This window comes from Mastigoproctus giganteus, chromosome 5, assembly GCF_048544385.1.
Source record: "Mastigoproctus giganteus isolate SK-2022 chromosome 5, ASM4854438v1, whole genome shotgun sequence".
Classification (NCBI taxonomy): domain Eukaryota; kingdom Metazoa; phylum Arthropoda; class Arachnida; order Uropygi; family Thelyphonidae; genus Mastigoproctus; species Mastigoproctus giganteus.
The window spans coordinates 224,248,428-224,268,048 of NC_143579.1; the positions used below are offsets into that span (position 1 = coordinate 224,248,428).

General features: G+C 36.7%; 1 protein-coding gene across 1 annotated transcript in view; it reads left to right on the forward strand.

The window, feature by feature from the left end:
* LOC150086163 (serine/threonine-protein kinase unc-51-like) overlaps positions 1-19,621 on the forward strand; it is a 231,459-nt gene that overhangs the window by 34,913 nt on the left and 176,925 nt on the right. The window contains exons 2-3 of the mRNA XM_090373751.1: positions 2,468-2,560; positions 3,589-3,639. Of these exons, the coding sequence (XP_090229877.1) occupies positions 2,468-2,560; positions 3,589-3,639 (144 nt within the window). The remainder of the gene's footprint in view (positions 1-2,467; positions 2,561-3,588; positions 3,640-19,621) is intronic.

Consider the following 19,621-nt stretch of genomic DNA (forward strand, 5'->3'; position numbering starts at 1 on the left):
GGTTTAGAGTTTAGCCATCAAACTGTTTGGTTGTAAACATGGTATGTTTTATGCACTAAAAACAGTGAAAAACTTATAAATTTAAATGTCTGTTAGAATTATATCAATGTGAATTTTAGTATTCCTTCAGTATGGTATTCACTTTTGATCAACATCATTAATTTTTTTAATTGGAAAAGGTTAGCTATAAAAAAAATTCTCTAAGGCACCATGTATGTCAATAAATGCCTACTACTATGATGATTTTCTAAAGAGTTTTGGTTTCTTTTTAAAATAAATTTAATTTAATAATAACGTCTTAATTGACAGTATGCCTGATTAGGCCAACTCGTTATAAAATAATAATAAAAGTGACTATCCATCCCCACTGTTTAAGCAACAAAGAATAGCATATTTTATACAGGATGATTTTTTATTCACTATACCATTTTATTCATCTGAACAACATAAAATACTTTTAAAAATAGAAATTAACATTTGAACTGTATTTAGCAGTGTTGGGAAGTTCCTGCCACACATGTTCAGTCTGCCCACCAGCTTTATCAGTAATGTGTTGTAGTTGGAGTGTGAAGTTGCAAAGAACATGCTCCAATGTTTCCAGTGTTACAAAGAAAAAAATTTCATCTCCAGTCACTTATTTTCTTCAGCTCAGGATTAGTTTGTGGATTCTGAAAAAATTCTGTCTTTGAGATTACCCCAGAGATAAAAATCATATAGGTTTAAGTCAAGTGACATTGGAGACCATGCCAGTCCTTTGCCTTATACCTCAGGGTAGCAGTTAGAAACCATCCTGTTTTCAAAAATTTCATACAGGAACTTTTGGGATAATACCTTAGTGGGGTCAGTTGCCAAAGAAATCCCCAAACCTTTTTTCTTCAGTGTAATGACATTGTTGGTATGAAAAATTTGAAGCTTACTGCAAAGAAAAGGAATAGTATGTTGCATAAAAAATCACTCTGTAGATAGCAAATAATTCTGGTCAGTTGCCCTTCTTTTAGTTTCCGGTTTCAAATTGCAAACCGGAAAACCTGAATGTGAAGGAGGGGCCATAGTCAGATTGTGGCTATGTCATTTCCTACCTGTTTGGTAAGCTTTAGATTCAAATCCTATCAAAGATGCAAGGAACTTACTAGGGCCTTTTCAGCTTGACTGAGTTAGTCAGTGTCAGGTAAGGTGCAGTGTTTTTTTCCAGAATTTCTCCTAATTTATTGATCATTCAAAGAGACAAAACAGCATTAGAAATTCACTATTTACAGGCACAGATATCACATGGTCCAATCTGCTTTGACATTATTCCAAAACATCCCAATCTTGAATCTTTGGAGCATATGGCTTAGCCATATCATCCTTTAAGTAGGTAAAAGTTCACTTGGGTGTATACAACCAGTAGTCATTTCATGTAACATTTATGATTTGTTAAGAATATTAAAAGCAAAATATATTCCTATGACATTTGTTTTATTTTTGTTTTTACCAATATTACAATTACAGTATTTTTTGCTTATGTTTCCTCATATAAATCATGCAATTTCAAGGTTTCATTGGTTTTTTTTTTTGAAAAGTGGCAACTGTGTTTTAATGCAGCAAAATGCAGAGTCTTACACTTGAGGAATAGCAACCCTAAAATAAATTATACACTTGGTGGGGGGTTGAATTAAAAACAGTTGAGGAAGAAAGAGATCTGGGAAATTACGATACAGGCAGATATGAAGTTTTCTGAGCAGTATAAACAGGCAGCCAGGAAAACCCATGGTGTCTTATCGATAATTTATTGATCATTATCCTGTAGAGATGGTGGGGGGTCATAATCCCACTGTGTAAGGCAATTGTAAGACTGCATTTGGAATACTGTGTCCAGGTATGGAGACCTCATCTGAAAAAAGACATTGAGCATTTTGAAAGGGCCCAAAGACTGGTAACTTGCATGGTGAGATTGGCAAAAGGGCTACCTTACAAGGAAAAACTCCAATTATGTGAGCTACAGAGCTTGGCAACCAGGCACCTTAGAGGGGACCTGATTGAAGTTTATAAGAGTCTGATTGGGGTTAGTAAAATGAATGAAGGCAGAATTTTCATTGTTGTAAAAAATTCCAGAACTAGAGGCCATAGATTCAAATTACAAAGGAAGAGGTTTGACTAGATTGTAGGAAGTTTTCTTTTAGCCAGTGAGTTGTTGATAACTGCAACAGGTTGCAAGTAGTCGAGGCTGACGATTTGAAGAAATTCAAGGGTCAAACTGGATAGTTACCTACATGAGGAGGGAAGTGTATAATTTGTATTTTCTTATCTATTTTTTTTTTTGGTTGATGCAGCAAAAGCCTCTGGTTTCTTTGCACTGTATGGCTAATACTAATATGAATAATATAATGCAATATTCAGATTATGGTATTTTATTTCTAGTTGTAAGAATTATGTACATTTCACAAGAAATATTTATATTATAATCAAATTGTTTTATTTTTTACAGAATCATGCATTAACTGTAGCCATAAAGAGCATTACAAAGAAAAATTTAGCTAAGTCACAAAATCTACAGGGAAAAGAAATCAGGATTCTCAAGGTATATTAAAAATTAGTTTTGAAGGATATAGATAATCACATTTAAGCAAGATACAATTATAAATTATTTGTTTTAAGGTTATTCACAGAATAATACATGATGTGAATTTATTTATTTTGTAGCAATGGTTAGTATCAAAGTTAAAACATAAAATCCACATAAGTTTGACTTTTTAATTCCTTTTAATCTCTTTGTTTAATTTCATAAATCTGTTTGCTGTTTGTTATAGTTAGTTCTTATTGTTTTTTGTTCATTCTTTATAAAACAATTGTATTTTATTTTCTGACCATTGCACAATTCTGCAAAACTTTTTCTTTTTAGTTATAATCTTTCACTCTAATTCTGATGTAAACAAATACATGTGGTTGACGAAAGTTGTTATTTGTCAGTTGCTGAAATAATACTGTATTTTTTAGAGTGAGAGGATTTTTCAACTTTATGTATTTGTTTATATCAGGATTAAAGTAAGAGTAAACAGACTATAATTTTCTTTATCCTTAAAAGTTGTGAATCATGGTTGTGAATATACATTAATAAAATAAAATTAAATTAGACACTTGATACCATGTTTGATGATGAAAAGTTAAGTTTGTTTGCCATACCTTATGCAGATACAGAGAACTTACACTTGGTATGTCACATTACTAAACATGCATTTATATAAAAATTGCAACATTTCTGGATTCACTATGAAATCCTGTTTTGAGGTTAACATTAAAAAGGTGAAGGAATAAATTCTGAAAATTTAATTAATAGATACATTAATGTTATTGGGTCACACACAAATTAACATTGCTATGTATTTGCTGTGTTGCTATTCATTCGTATTTGTGAAATTATAATTTTTAAGGCATATTATTTTTGTTGTTAATGATATAATGAGAGGTTTTCATCTTTCACAGTAAAAACTAACTGGTAATATTTGATCATGTGATGATGTAATGATAGCTGTTTTGTGTGTTCCCAAACTTCACTAAAGTTTTGATGTATTAAAAAAAGTTTTAAAAATTTTGTAATTTTCATTTTAGGAACTAGCAGAACTTCACCATGAGAATGTAGTCGCTCTTTTGGACTACAAGGTAAGTATCCACTTGAATAGAAATTGAAAATAATCAATATAAAACCATTTAATAATAGCATAATATAGCCATTTTAACATTTTAATAGTGGTACATGATAGTTTATCATGTCTTCAAATTGATATGGGATATTGAATTTTAATCTTGTTTTATTTGTTTATAATAGTACCAGTCTCTATATCCTTAGCATGCATTTCTGAAAATTGTAAATTGATACTCATTGCAGTAATTGTTTTTACTCATTTTAAGGAACTGAATAGCAAAAGTAATACATGTGAATTAAAAATATATATATTGCGCACTGTTCTTGAATCATATTTTATCTTTGCTGTCTTTGTAGCTCGTTACACTTCCTTTGCACTATGCTTTTCTTAGATCATATTCTCTGTAGTGAATGCAATCTGATCATTTTTTAGGCTAAATACAAGAGGAAAATAAACTGTGCTGCGGCAATGTCTGTAGTGCACTGCAGTGGTTACATGGGGAATTTCTGAATTGCAGGCTTCCCTATATGCAAATTTCTAACCTAACCTTAATATAATAATAACACTGTTGTGTAAGTTAGGTTATGGAAATTGGCTAAAGTATAAAACAAAAATAAGTTGAAGTTGGCTAAGTACATGTAGCTCACAGCCGATGCATTCACTTTATAGCCACTGCACCATGATTGGCACATTGCAGTTTACATTGCTACACATAGAATGCATCAGCAATGAGCTACAGACTGCTGTGGCACAATTTGTTTTTTCTCTTCTTGTGCTTAGCCACATTTTACATAGCTTCCCTTTTCCTTATTAGTATCTTGTAACAAATAAGTTTTGAATCTGTTGCTGTACCCTAGTACAGGTACTGGACCATTTATTCGGCTTCCAGAAAACTGGAATTACCAGAAAACCGGCTATTTTTGAAACTTGCTAGTTTTGAATCTGGCGGGCTTTTTTTTTGATAACGTGCAGGTGCAGAATCATAGCAATCAATCACACGTCAGTTTCAGTATGACAGCTGCTGTGTACACTTGCCCCTCTACATTTATGTGATTATTTGTTCCAATTTATTATAATTTTCTTTTAATACCATGTCTAAAAGGAAACATTTTGCGCTCAGTATATCGAAGAAAGGAGAGCTACAAACAAGGGTTTGAGAACGAGAGTAGCCTGTGCGGACGTACATTTTTACCGCTCCTGGAACAGAGAAGTTTTTTCTGATTTATTTTCTGTTTTATTAGCTTAAATTGGCATATTAATTTATTTTCTGGAGTAGTTTTATATTCTTATTTACGATACTTAGATTAAATTAACTTAGATAGAGATTTTGTAGGTATTACTCAGTATCGGAAAGGGTATCAAATCCACGTGTTTACCGTTCGTAAATAGCTGCCATTGCTACGTGATACAAAATATCTCGAAATAGATAGCATAAGCATAATATAGTATAGTATAGTACATAATATTGTCAATTAATCAGCTAATTAATCTTGTTGAACTTCATTGTCAATTAAATTGTACTTTTAACTATACATATAACGACTTGGGTTACGTAACATAAATAATTAGTAAAAAATAAATAATTAATACTTAACTTGATACGGAAGTTATATAAAGGGATTTTGTAGATAACACTCGATACTGAAACATAAATATAGAGTTATAACTGTGTTGAGATATAAGTTTAGGGTTTTAATTTTGTACTGAAATTGAAATTTTATTGAAATTAAATCGAAATCATGACTCTGACCAGAGCAGCAAAGCAAAAGGCTCAAGCTAATGGGAGTGCTGTGGCTCAGGGGAGAACTGAGGGGGGCAGTTGCCCTCTGAATCACAGCCTATTAAAATGCACTAATTGCTTGATGTTTGTGGAGCAGTCAGGTACGGGACATGATACTGACATGGAGATGTCTTTGTGTGTGCGCGATGCAAGGAGTGTAAGGAAATCAGGTGACAACTCAGCATTGTTATGGGCCTATATGAGAGCTTGAAGGACAGGGTGGATGCCCTCGAATCATTAAAAGTGAGGGGCCCATCAAGCTCTCAGCTGCCCACACCAATGCCAGAGCTTACACTTGGTCATCGTGCAACACAGCGGCAGCCCCAAGGCAGAATTCGCTGGTCCCAAAGGAACTAGTAGTTGTTGGTGACTCTATTGTCAGGGAAACATGCTTCGTAAAAAGGATAGGTGGAACAGGACCAGGGTATGTCTGCCAGGGGCAAAGGTTGATGACGTTGTAGAGCAGATATCATCTTTTAAGGGCACAAAAGGTGATATAGTTGTACACGTTGGCACTAATGATATTAAGAGTAGGAGACCAGCGGAATTACTTAACAAGTACAGGTGACTGTTGAAAAAAAGCCATGAATTAGGGTTGAATTTGAAAGTATCTGCAATTCTGCCCAGACACGATAGGAGGGAGTATATGAGAGCCCTGTCGATCAATTCGGCCCTGGAAGGGCCGAATTGATCGACAGGGCTCTCATATACTCCCTCCTAGCAAGGCTCAAGGGGTAGAATTTTTTTCAGCCTGGTCTGTACTTGTTAACAGGAGACTGCTTCTACAGGGATGGGATACACTTAAATAGAAAGGGTGCAAGAATGTTTGCTGATGCTATTAAGGCAGAGTTAGGTGGGTCGGAAAACTGCTAGATTGGGGGGGATACAAGGACTAATAGATTAACAGTAGCCACAGGCAGAGGTGAAAGTGATTCTTGCACTGCTTCTATTGGAATGAGCCGCAGCCTGGAAAATAAAATGCAAGTTACTTATGAGACTTAATAAAGGTGCTTCAGTGTGACATCTGAGTGAGAAGTATGGTGTTGGTACATCTATGATATCAAGAAACAGAAGGAATAGATACTTAAATTATACGGTGACAGTGATGTGCCTAAATTAATGGACAAGCAAAAAACTTTACACCAGTGAATGACTTATGATCCTTGCATGTTCCAATGCAGCCGGCACCCACAAGTGCAAATAACTCACTGTTGGGAAAAGTCAGAATCCTAGGGCATTTAAGGGAGTCAGGGTGTGTTTCCTGTGATGTATAAGACAAATAAGCGAGCTTCATTTTCACCGATTGGTTTCTAAAGAACATTTGTGCCTGATGCCAGGGCTCATTGTAAATCTGTGGGACTACCTGATGACTGCAAAATTATTTTAGTTCTTGATAATTGTTCTGCACACCCTCCTACTGAAGTTCTAGTCAAGGACAATGTATGTGCTGTTTACTTGCATCCCAATTGTACTTCGCTAATTCAGCCTTTAGACCAAGGCATTCTTCGTGCATTCAAGTGCAGGTACAGGGATGTATTTCTGCAGAAAATTCTAGACACTTGCAACAAAGGTATAGGGATAAAAGAATTTCAGAAAGCACCTAATGTTAAAAATGCACTCTGGAGTGTAGCAAAGTCCTGGGACAATGTACCTAAGGATACTTTGATAAACGGCTGGCATAAACTATTGCCATCTAACATATTTCTTGATGGTGATGATGAACCTGATTTTTGTGGTTTTCATATGTCTGGTGAGGAAGAAATAGTGAAGAATTTATTGGAATATGCAAAAGGTTTGTCATGTGAAGTAGCCAAGTCACTTGATGAAGGGGCTACACAAGAGTGTATAAACATTGATGGTGATGCTGCAGTGTTCTCCAACTCACTGATAGTGAAATTGTAGATGATATGGTAATGAATGCTGATAAGAACAAATCAGATGAGAGTGATGATGATAGTGCACTGAAAGAAAGAGAAAGTGTCTATAGATAGGTGCATCAGCCTGACTGAGGAATTGATTTGGGGAATGGAGCAAAAGAGCTTCATCAGTGAGCAGCATATAATGTGGATGTATAAAATACAAGGGGTTTTCATTAAAGAAAAACCAAATTATATGAAACAACAGAATCTGCAGGACATATATCCAAAGATCAACTAGAAACTTTCTAGTGAAGTTCAGCCTGAGCCTCAACCTTCAACCTCCAATACCTGTGCTTCTTCTCTTCCTGTACCTGTCACCCCAGATATTGAATTGTCTTGAGATGAAGATTAGTGGATTAATATTGATTAAACAGACTTTGCTTTAGAAGTGTATTAATTTTTATCTGTTAAATACAGTTTCTTTCTTTACTTTTCATTGTTTATTTTATATTTTAAGTATATATTAAGCCTTGGTCCAGAAAACTGGGAAATCCAGAAATCCGGGTCACCTCCGGTCCCAAGCTTGCCAGATAAACGGTCCGGCACCTGTACTTGTTTTCACCCTCTTGTCCAGTTTATATGCAAAGCTTCTTTTACTAGTTAGCAGGTGATGAGAAATGTTTGTGTGTTCATTGAATTAGAAGATTGCACCTTTCCTTGTTTTTAATTTGCTAAAGCAGAACAGAAATTTTTCAGTTGAATCTTGTTACCATAAGAGGTGGTCACCAATAATTTGCTCCTTGGTGGTCTCCACATGAGTGAAAGGAACAGTGGATTGTTCACATAAAATATTAGCAGTTTTAGTACAGATAGCCTTGTTCTTGAACTCTGATAATGTACCTTTGTTATAGTCTAAAATCAGAGACATTCAGAAAAAAATGAAGAATTTAAACTTGAATATTGTTGATTTTAATGCAGATGATAAACACTCATGTTTATCATCTGCATGATAAATATGAGTGTTTATCATCTAAAAGTGTTTATTATTTAAAAAGATGGTTGCTGACAACTTACACCTGTGGAGTCTACAAGTATATCATTCGAGATGGCAGATGAGGCAGTGTCTACTGTATATTGTGATCTTGCAGATGCCAGGAATTATATTTAACGATTCCTGTATCCGACAATTCTTTATGGTATCAAAATCTGGGGATCAGCAGCCCCCACTACTTTGAAATGCTTGTTTGCTGGCAAATATTGGCTTCTCAGGCGGGTGGTATAAAAACATAAATGTTACATTCACTGAACACTTCCGAACTGGCATTCATACTTCAGATAGCAGGGCTTCCAGACAAAATGCAGGGCATTAGGCTGATTACCCCAAAGATACTTGCAGGGCTCATCTTTGTGCTGAATATATGGGATAAATGTGGTTGGTGAATTCCCTTTGATCCCCTCAGAGCTGGCTGATCACTTTGCATAATGAAAACAAGGGTGCACTGAGCAAATGGGTTTTTGCTGAATCAGAAACTGCAGAGTCTGGGCTCTCAGTTCAGAATATAAAATATTTGGCACTGATGAGGACTTTCAGCAACATGTGCATGTCCTTAAGATGTCTGTCTAATGTATGTATATAAAAATTTCTGTAAATATCTATAGTATAGAAATGTTATCCTGTATATAAATGAGAGAAAAACATCTTATTTCAACTGGGCCGTTTGTATTGTCAGCTTTACTTTATTTTTTTATACTGTAGCATGGTTATGTATATATTTCATTAATTAACCCTGTAGAAGTCTGGCAGAAATCTATCATAAATTATGTCATTATTAAAAATGGCAAAATCAATTAAATATTTACATACAGTAGGCCCTTGATTTAATGGACTAATTGGGGGAAGGGGTGTCTGCTATTACCGAAAGTCCATTAAATCGAATGTATGCTGGTGTTCAAAGAAAGTGCATCTCCCCTTAAAATTGTAATTGTCGGCCAAATAACTTAAGTATATGGCAATATTTCTTACGTATATGGCAATATTTCTATCCAGTTATATTAAAGGAGGCGGCAAAGCAACTAAGCAAACCCTTAGCCATAATTATGAGGGTATCCTTGGACTCGGGGGAGGTTCCCACGGACTGGAGATGTGCAAATGTATTCCCAATTCACAAAGGGGAATTGAAGAGTGACACGAGTAATTACAGACCAGTTAGTTTAACTTCTTTTCCGGGTAAAATAATGGAGTCACTGGTTAAAGATGCATTGCAGGATCATCTGGACAAGACTGCAGCAATAATTCAGACACAGCATGGGTTTGTTAAGGGAAAGTCTTGTCTGACAAATTTGATAGGATATTATGATGTGGTTACAAAGGAACTGGATGCAAAAAATAATTTTGATATCTGGATTTCAGGAAAGCTTTTGACACTGTTGCGCATGGAAGACTATTGTACAAATTGGAGCAGAATGGAATTAAGGGCAAGTTGCTACAATGGATAAAAGGATGGTTAAGTGGGAGAAGACAGAGGGTGGTAATCAGTGGGTGCTGCTCTTCGTGGACTAATGTTATTAGTGGAATCCCACAGGGTTCGGTGTTAGGTCCACTGTTGTTTTGTATATTTATCAATGATATTGATGAAGGTATATCAGGCTTAATGTAGAAGTTTGCAGATGATACAAAGGTTGGCAGGGTTGTTAATGACAGTAATGGCAGTGTGCTACTGCAACAGGATCTAGATAATTTGGGCAGATGGGCTAAGAAGTGGCAACTGAAGTTTAACCTTGACAAATGCAAAGTACTGCATATGGGTAGAAGTAACCCCAGAGAAACGTACCAACTGTGTGGTACTACACTTAAGGTGGTAGAAAATGAAAAAGACCTGGGAGTAATTGTGCAGTCAGATATGAAGTTTTCTGAGCAATGCAGACAGGCTGCCAGGGCAGGTCATGGGGTTTTGTCAATAATATATAGGAATTTTGCTAGCAGGGAGAAGGAGGTGATTGTCCCTCTGTATAAGACAATGGTAAGGCACGCCTTGAGTACTGCGTACAGGTCTGGAGGCCTCATTTTAGGAAGGATGTAGATTTACTTGAGCGTGTACAGAGAAGGGCAACAAGATTGGTGAGGGGAATGAAGGGATCCTGTTACCAAGAGAGGCTTAAGTTCTGCAAATTGCAGTGGCTGGAGACTAGGCACCTGCACGGTGATCTGATTGAGGTGTATAAGGCCTTGAATGGGTTGAGCACGCTGAATTCTGATGGGATCCTTCCACTTGTTCAGATTACGAACCTAAGGGGGCATAAATTCAAATTAAGAAAAGACAGATGTAGAATAGATGTGCAGAAATTTGCCTTTAGCTAGTGGGTGGTTAATTGCTGGAACAAACTTTCATCTGTCGTTGTGGAAGTTGACAGGTTAAATAAATTTAAGGAGGAACTGGATAGGCATTTGGAGGGAATGGTGTGATTTTTTTTTTTTTTTTTTTTTGGCTGATGCTGCATAAGCTCATACACTTGCTTTCTTGCATCACATGCCACTACTACTACTACCCTTTCTACATTTGTCACAATGAAATCCTTCTCTATTTATTTCCCCTCATTCCTCCTTGCTTTCGTTTAATTATTTCATTTATATAAATTTATTTGTTAGCTGCTAGAGCTAAGTATCTATCTTTCCTTCCCTACCTTTCTCACTGGAAACACTTCAAAGTTTTGACTGACATTCTTTATGATTCATTCCAGTTAAGTGCAGCCCTTTCTCTCGGAAACAGAACTAAAATTGTATCTATTACTCAAGCTATTTATTTTCCACTATCTAAAGTCTATTCTTATCCTACAATTTGTCCGAATCATTCTACCCTTTTCATTTCAATATCTTATTTCCAAAATTTTCTATATAAATCTAAGCAGACACCATCACAGGATTTTTAGTGCGAGCCCACTGGAGCAGTTTTGCAAACCCCTGGGGGTTCGTGAACCACTGATCTAAAGGTAAAAATAGAACCAACTATTGTGTGATTATTTAATCAAAATGGCAATTTTTAATTTATTTTTTCATAACTTCGTCCCAAAAGTGGGGTTTAAAACTAAAATGATTTTGTAAAATGCATATGCTGGTTTCTTATGCCAGTGCTTTTTTTGGGACGGTATGCAATGGTACAGCGTACCGGCACCTTTACCAGTGACGTGTGACATTTGGATGCATTGCACTTCAAAATTTGTAATATTCTCTAAATTTTTTTCCCATGTTTTCCTACTATTCAAATAAGCTGAAAATTATTTAACTAAATTTGCATTTTTTACTGTCTATTATTAAGATATTTTCTATATAAAACTGTATAACCATTTTTATAATTCTAAATTATTCAATTGGACTTCTGTTTAACGAAGTCCTTTTGTAGCAAATTATTTTGAATTCCCCATTGGAAGTTACATTTAAAATAGTTTCTGTTGAGCGAAGAAAATTTTTATATAGCGAATGGATTAGGAGAGAATTAACTCGGTACGCACTGTTCGCATTTCTGGCCTTCAGGCAATTTAGGCAGTTAATGCTGCTGCACGAATTAAGAGAGCTAAAGCATTCTACAACTTAGTGGTACTTGGTAAAACCTATCCGACCACCTATCCCACATACGGAAGAGTCGCGCTAGTCAAGAGTGAGCAGATCAAGGTGTATTCCCAATGGGCTCTGGCCTACCTTCTACTGCAGTGGTGTCCAACCTTTTCTCGTACAGGGGCCATATAAAAAAAATTCAAAGTTAGATTTCTGTAGTGTGTTACATTTTCTATTTGTTGCATGTAAAAGTAAAATTGAAAATATTCAAAAATTTTATTAAGTAGAATACACAATTACATTTACTGAACAAAACATTTAATGAGAAATTTTTTTTCATAATTAACAAAATTTAAAATGCTGTTTTAGTTAACTTTCCTCGCAGGCCGTAGGTTGTGGACACCTTTGTGAATCAACTGTAAGTTGATTCACAAAGGCCAGCCGCTAGATAGTACACCGGACCAAACCTATTGGTAACTCTCTAGGAGGCTTCCGGATCAGCTAGTGTATAATCTTGCTACCTCTACTCTGCCAGATAGTGACTGGAGGGAGTCCGAGTAGTGTGTATGCGGGGAGCATTGTCGAGGCCACGTTATGTCAAGGATCTGGGTATATTCTTACCATGTGTACGCCATATCCAAAAATTTCATTACTTCATACAGCATGTCCCACCCACTTTTTCTTACTATTGAATACACCATGAATTGTCAAAATAATAGAGCAAGCTTATCTGTGTAAAGATCTAAACCTCCCAAGGACTGATTCATTTCACAAATATACGTGGTCTCAATTCCAGTCTCAACGATGTCCATTTCCACTTGCAGTCTTCCAAACCCCATGTACTTTTTCTGACTGAATCTCAGTTATTAGTTGATTCAACTACTGCTCATCTCAGATGTCCAAATTATTTGCTGTATGATTCCTTTTGCCTCAAAGGTGGTACTTGTGCATATGTCCGTTCTGATATTCCCTGTCAGAGACTTGGCCATTTGGAATCTCCTCACTTTGATCTTCTCTGGCTTAAAATCTCTCTACCTCATTGTGTAAAATTCATCTGTTGTCTCTACCGTTCTCCCAACTCCACTAATCACTTGGAGCTCTTTGACTTCCTCTCTTTGCAACTTGACTTTCTCCAGTCCAACTTTCCTAACAGTGAGGTAATTTTCCTTGGTGATTTTAACGTTCACAACTCCAGCTGGCTTCCATTTTCTAGTCACACCGACCCAGCAGGTCGAGATGCTGAGGCTTTTGCAATTACTAATGACCTAGCACAGGTTGTTCATTTACCTACAAGAATACCGGACAATCCTAATCATACAGCCAATACGCTTGATCTTTTTCTCACAAACAACCGTTCTAAGTACAAGGTTGAAGTGAGAGGTCCTTTAGGCACTTCAGATCACAACTTGGTGATTGTCTCTTCTCCAATGGAACCTTTATCTCATGGCTAGTCCCAACCTCGTATTGTTTGGCATTACAAGAATGCAAAATGAGATGACCTGCGAGACTTCTTTTCTTCTTTTCCTTGGTCTGATTACTGTTTCAAAACTTCTGATGTCAACGTTTGCTCAGATCGTGTCAGTAAAATTATTCTTGCAGGAATGGAATCCTTTATCCCACACTCCTCTTTAAAATCTCGTCCTTTATCTAAACCTTAGTTTTCCAATAAATGTGCTAAGGCTGTCCAAGAGAAGAATGTTGCAAATTGTAATTGGCTTGTTTCTAATTCTTCAGTTTCATTTTCTGCCTACCAAAGCTTGCAACAATTGTAAAGCAGTTATTAATCAGTCCAAACTAGAGTTTGAACAGGCTAAGAGTAGAAAACTTGCTTCTTGCCCTAATGGTAGCCGAGCATTCTGGTCTCTTGCCAAAGCTATTGACCGCAACTTTTGCCTATCTCTGCTCCCACCTCTGTCCAAACCAGATGGTTCTGTTGTCACTTCAGCCAAGAATAAAGCTGACCTGCTAGCATCCCATTTTTCTTCGAGCTCATGTATTAATGATCTTGGTAAAACACCTCCCACCATTCCTCACACGCTCCATTCAATGCCTCCTGTGGTCTTCCGTCAAAAGGATATCAGAAGGATTTTGATGAATCTTGATGCTAAGAAAGCTCCAGGTCCTGATGGTATTTCTCCACTTGTTCTCAAAACCTGTGCTCCTGAACTTACTCCTATTCTTTGCCGCCTTTTTTCACTTTCTTATTCCAAAGGTGTTTTTCCTTCTGCTTGGAAGGAAAAACACCTTCATATCCAGCCAGTTCCTAAAAAGGGTGACAAATCCCTCCCATCCAATTATCGTCCCATTGCAATCACTTCTACTCTTTCTAAAGTAATGGAGAAATCAATTAACCGCCAACTCTTAAACTACCTAGAAACCTTCCGTCTGATCAACGGTAGCCAGTATGGATTCCGTCAGTGTCGATCCACTGGTGATATTCTGGCTTATGTTACCCATTTATGGACTAATTCAATGGAAAGGTTCGGTGAAACACAAGTATTTGCTCTTGACATCTCAAAGGCTTTTGATCGTGTTTGGCATAAAGGTCTTCTAAACAAGCTTCCATCTTATGGTTTGCCAACTGTTTTTAGTAATTGGTTATCCAGTTTTATCTCTAATCGCTCACCGAGGGTGATGGTAGATGACTCTCTGTCTTCTAACTTCTCCACTAATCCCGGTGTCCCCCAAGGTTCAGTTCTTTCCCCTACTCTTTTCCTCTTGAATATCAATGATCTTCTTCCATTGACTGAAAATCCTATCCATAGTTTTGCCGATGATAGCACATTGCATTCAACTTTTCATTTTGAGAAACCTTGTCCAGCTCAATCAGCTTCAAGTTCTCGAAAATCTGCTGCCAATTCCTTAAATGCCGATCTTCAGGTAATTCTCCAGTGGGGCAAAGACAACTTAGTTGATTTCAACCCTTCTAAAACTCAATCTTGTCTTATATCTCGCAAAAAGGATTCTTCTGCTCCTATGCTTATATTTAGTGACACTCCAATTTCTAGGCAAAATGATATATCTCTTTTGGGGATTACCCTGACTTCTAATCTCTCTTGGCACAAGCACATTACAAATATTGTTTCCTCTGCATCTAAAAAACTTGATTTTCTCTTTCGCTCTCGGCATTACTTTTCTTCCAGACAGCTGCTCACTCTGTATAAATCACAAATCCGCCCTACCATGGAATATTGTTCCCACATCTGGGGTGGTGCCCCCAAAACCTCTCTCAGGCTTCTTGATTCCATTTAGAAGAGGGCAGTTAGGTTAATTAATGATTCATCTCTAACAGAGTCTCTCCACTTGCTTTCTCATAGATGCACTGTTTCTGCTGCATGCCTCTTATATATAGATACTTCCATGGGCAGTGTTCTTCTGAATTGGCTTCTGTAATTCCCGCTCTCTCTTTCAAAACAGTCCGAACACGTGCCGCCACCAGCCAACATCCATTTACTGTCCAACTTCAAACCCACAGAACCAACTTTTCATCTTCCTCATTTATTCATTCAACTGCCGTTTTCTGGAACAACCATCCTTCATACGTATTTCCTGAAAATTACAATCTACAGAAGTTCAAGTCCAATATCAACAAATATCTTCTTTCGTCTTCTCAACCTCCAACCCAAGCACGGTACTAAGTACTATAGGTTCTAATACCTCTCGTGTTTGGGGTTCTCATAAAAAAAAAAAAAAAAAAAAAAAAAGTCCCCGTTCGAGAATTAGAAAAGTTATTTTCTTTTACCCCGACAAATAATCATCTGTTGTTTCGTGGAAGGGCGCTATCTACATTTTTCCATAAATTAAAAAAAAAATTCAAATTTAAGAGCTAGTGACAATACCGATGACGAGAGAAGGAAAACGAGGACAAAAGGTATTAATCCTTCTAAACATGAATTGTTGGTGTTTGGTGAAAATGAAGTTAGAAAATTGTCGATTAGGTTACATTTAGATGAAAGAGATGCAATTTGGGGATTTCGGGGATACCTAATTGATAAGGTTTCGGAAGAATTGAAGCATTTGATGAACGCTCTGAGTACGATACCAATTTCATCGAGTGAATGTGAACGAGGATATTCACAAATGAATCTGATCGCCAGCCTAAACAGTGCTTTGTTGATGACAAAAACAGTTTCTTCACTACTGTTTCTTAAAATTGTAGGCCCACCACTGACCCGCTTCGATCCAGCAAATATGTCGATTCATGGCTACTTCAGAAACGTCATTCAGCAACAACACACAAAGAGGAAGAAAAGAAGTCGGCAACCTGCGGCTCACAAGCCTCATGCAGTCCTTTTAACATGTAAATGCGGCTCTTTAACTTTACAGCTCACATTAAACACAATTTGAAATGGAGTTAGAGGACTTAAAAATCAAGGACATGTGGAGTGCAAGACTAAAATGCCTTAAAACTGAAATTGAGGATTTGGGATTTCTATTTGAGGAGAGGCAAAAGGCTGCCCTTGCAATTCTGCACAAATTGACAGTGATAGATGAGTTTAAAATGTAGACCAAATCGTGTTCGATGCTTGGAGTAGCCGGACCCATATATAAATTTGAAAATATTTGCATTTGGACTTCTCAGTTTTTGGTTCGACGTATTTCTGCGAGCAAATATTTTTGAACATGAACTATATTAAAAATAAATCAAGAAACCGTCGTCTGAACAATGTGAGCATTTTAAATGCAACATACTCGAATGATGTTGAGAGACTCGCTGAAGAAGGGGCACCTCCGTAGCCAGGTGGGCAGGAGCAGCAGCGCGTAGCACACGCTTCTTGATTAGACCGGCGTTCGAGCCCGTCACCACCAAATAGGAGGTTGCGGAAAGGTCAGGGAATGACCACCGCATATCCCTGGAGCAATATGGCCTTAGTTGCTAATGCTCCCTAAAACCAAATAACAAACAAACAACTAACAAGCTGAAAAAGGTCATCAGCAAAAGTCACATTAATTTGTACCTAATTGGATGTTTGTTACATTTTTTCAGTGTTAATAAATAATATTTCAAAAAATATATATTTTTTAATAAACACCTTCCCATTCTATTCCATTTCTTAAAAAAACTCTCTCCTCCCAGCTTGACCTGAGGTGCGGCTCTTCGGATTCTCTCTTTTTTTTTAATTAGATCAACAATGGCTCTTCACTCAAAGGTTACCACACCTGGCATAGGGTGTCAGATGAGAACTTAATAAAATTTGGAATATTCTACAAAAACTTTATTATGAAATTATTTTTTACTTATTTTACTTGCATTTTACTTATATTTTTATATACTTGAATAATCACCTCCCTATCTCTGTTTTGCAAGTAGAGATAGGGATGTGATAATCCCATTATATAAGGCTTTTGTTAGACCACACTTGGAATACTGTGTTCAAGTATGGAGACCACACCTAAAGAAAGACATCGAGCTTCTTGAAAGGGTGCAAAGACGGGTAACTCGCCTGGTGAGATCGGCAAAAGGGCATCCTTATGAAGAAAGACTTCGAATATGTGGGTTGCAGAGTTTGGAAACTAGACACCTTAGCGGAGATTTGATTGAGGTGTTTAAGGCTCTGAGAGGCATCAGTAAAATGAATGAGGACGAAATTTTCAAGATTATAATTGATGCTAGAACTAGGGGACATAAATTCAAGTTACGGGGGGAAATGTTTAGATTGGACTGCAGGAAGTTTTTTAGCCAGTGAGTTATAAATTACCGGAATAAGTTGCCTACATGGCTGGTAGAGGCTGACAGTTTGGGGAAATTCAAAGGTCATCTGGATAGTACCTTCGGGTGAGGGAAGCGCATAGGATGATAGGTTTAATTTCCTTTTCTTATATTTATTATTATTATTTATTTATTTATTATTTTTTTTTATCATTGTTTTATTTGTTTTTTTTTTTTTTTTTTTTTTTTGGCTAGTGCGGTCATTACTAATATTAATAATAAATTTATGCTTAATAAACTGTAATAATATACTTAATTTGTTGTTCTTCTTCTAAAAACATTACTACTAAAGTAACAATATCAGGAAAAAAAAATTTTTAGAATACTTTTCATATCCTTTTAATTTTCAATTTTTCCTGATAGCAAAGAATGAATACCGGCATCTTTTTTTTTTACAAATAAAGCACTACTTAGATCTATTTGTTTGAAACATTCTTGGACAAATAACATCTTGTTTAGTAAAAGATGGTTTCATCTTCAACACTGCTGTACAAGATTAACAGAACACATACAAAATGTGGTGTAACTTATGCAGCTTGAAATGAAGTGGGACATAATTTGGCATGCTAGAATACCATAGAATAACAATGATATGAGGAAACAGCAGGAAGCTTTGGACAGGTATAAGGGTCATTTATAAGGGTCATTTATAAGGGTTGCTTAAGAATTGTTGCACATGGAAGGCTACTGTACAAATTGGAGCAGGATGGTATTAAGGGTAAGTTGCTACAACGGATAAAAGGGTGGTTGAGTGGGCGAAGACAGAGAGTGGTAATCAATGGACGCTGCTCTTCATGGACTAATGTTATTAGTGGAGTCCCACAGGGTTTGGTGTTGGGCCCACTGTTGTTTTGTATATTTATCAATGATATTCATGAAGGTATATCAGACTTAGTATCGAAGTTTGCAGATGATTCAAAGGTTGGCAGGGTTGTTAATTACAGTAATGGCAGTGTGCTACTTCAACAGGATCCAGAAAATTTGGGCAGATGGGCTGAGAATTGGCAACTGAAGTTTAACATTGACAAATGCAAAGTACTGCATATGGGTAGAAGTAACCCCAGAGGAACGTACCAACTGCAACTGTGTGGTACTACACTTAGGGTGGTATAAAATGAAAAAGACCTGGGAGTAAGATATGAAGTAAGATATTGTGCAGTCAGATATGAAGTAAGATATTGTGCAGTCTGATATGAAGTTTTCTGAGCAAAGCAGACAGACTGCTAGAGCAGGTCATGGGGTTTTGTCAATGATATACAAGAATTTTGCTAGCAGGAAAAGTAGTGTAAAAGGCATCATTTCAACTGTATCTCATATTGTGCTCCTCCTTCACAACAAGTTACCATGTATTGCACTACCTCGAATAAGTAATGCTTCACTAATAGAGAAGACTATTGTTACTTATTCTCAGTGGGCACCACCACCCAAACAGCACCGTTTCAAGGCTTGTTGGCCTTTTATCAGTGGGTGGGCAGGCACCCTGCTATTGCAATCATGACAACCCAATTGTGAAGATAATCCCACAATATGAGAGATGCCAAAGGGTGTACGTGATAATATTTAAGTAAGATTAAATGCAACTGGACATAGTATATGCCTTTTACACTACTATTGTAGTTTTTCCTTTAAGAGTTGTCTATGGTGTTTTTACACCGAAATTATATAGATAATTATCTCTTAAAAATGTTATGCCCATTTGCATTTAATCTTACTTAAATATTATCGCGTATATCTTTTGGCATCTCCATATTGTGGTGTTATCTTCACAACTGGTTTGTCATGTTTGCTATACCAGGGTGCCTGCCCACCCACTGATGAAAGGCCAACAAGCCTTGAAACAGTGCTGTCTGGGTGGTGGTGCCCACTGAGAATACGTAACAATAGTTTTCTCTATTAGTGAAGCGTTATTTATTCGAGGTAGTGTAATACATTTTAACTTGTTGTGAAGGAGGAGCACAATATGAGATACAGTTGAAATTATGCCTTTTACACTACTATCATAGTTTTCCTTTAAGAGTTGTCTGTGTTTTTACACCGATATTATTAGCTATATGGTGCAAGGAAGCCTGAGGCTTGTGCTGCACCACCCAAAAAGAAAAA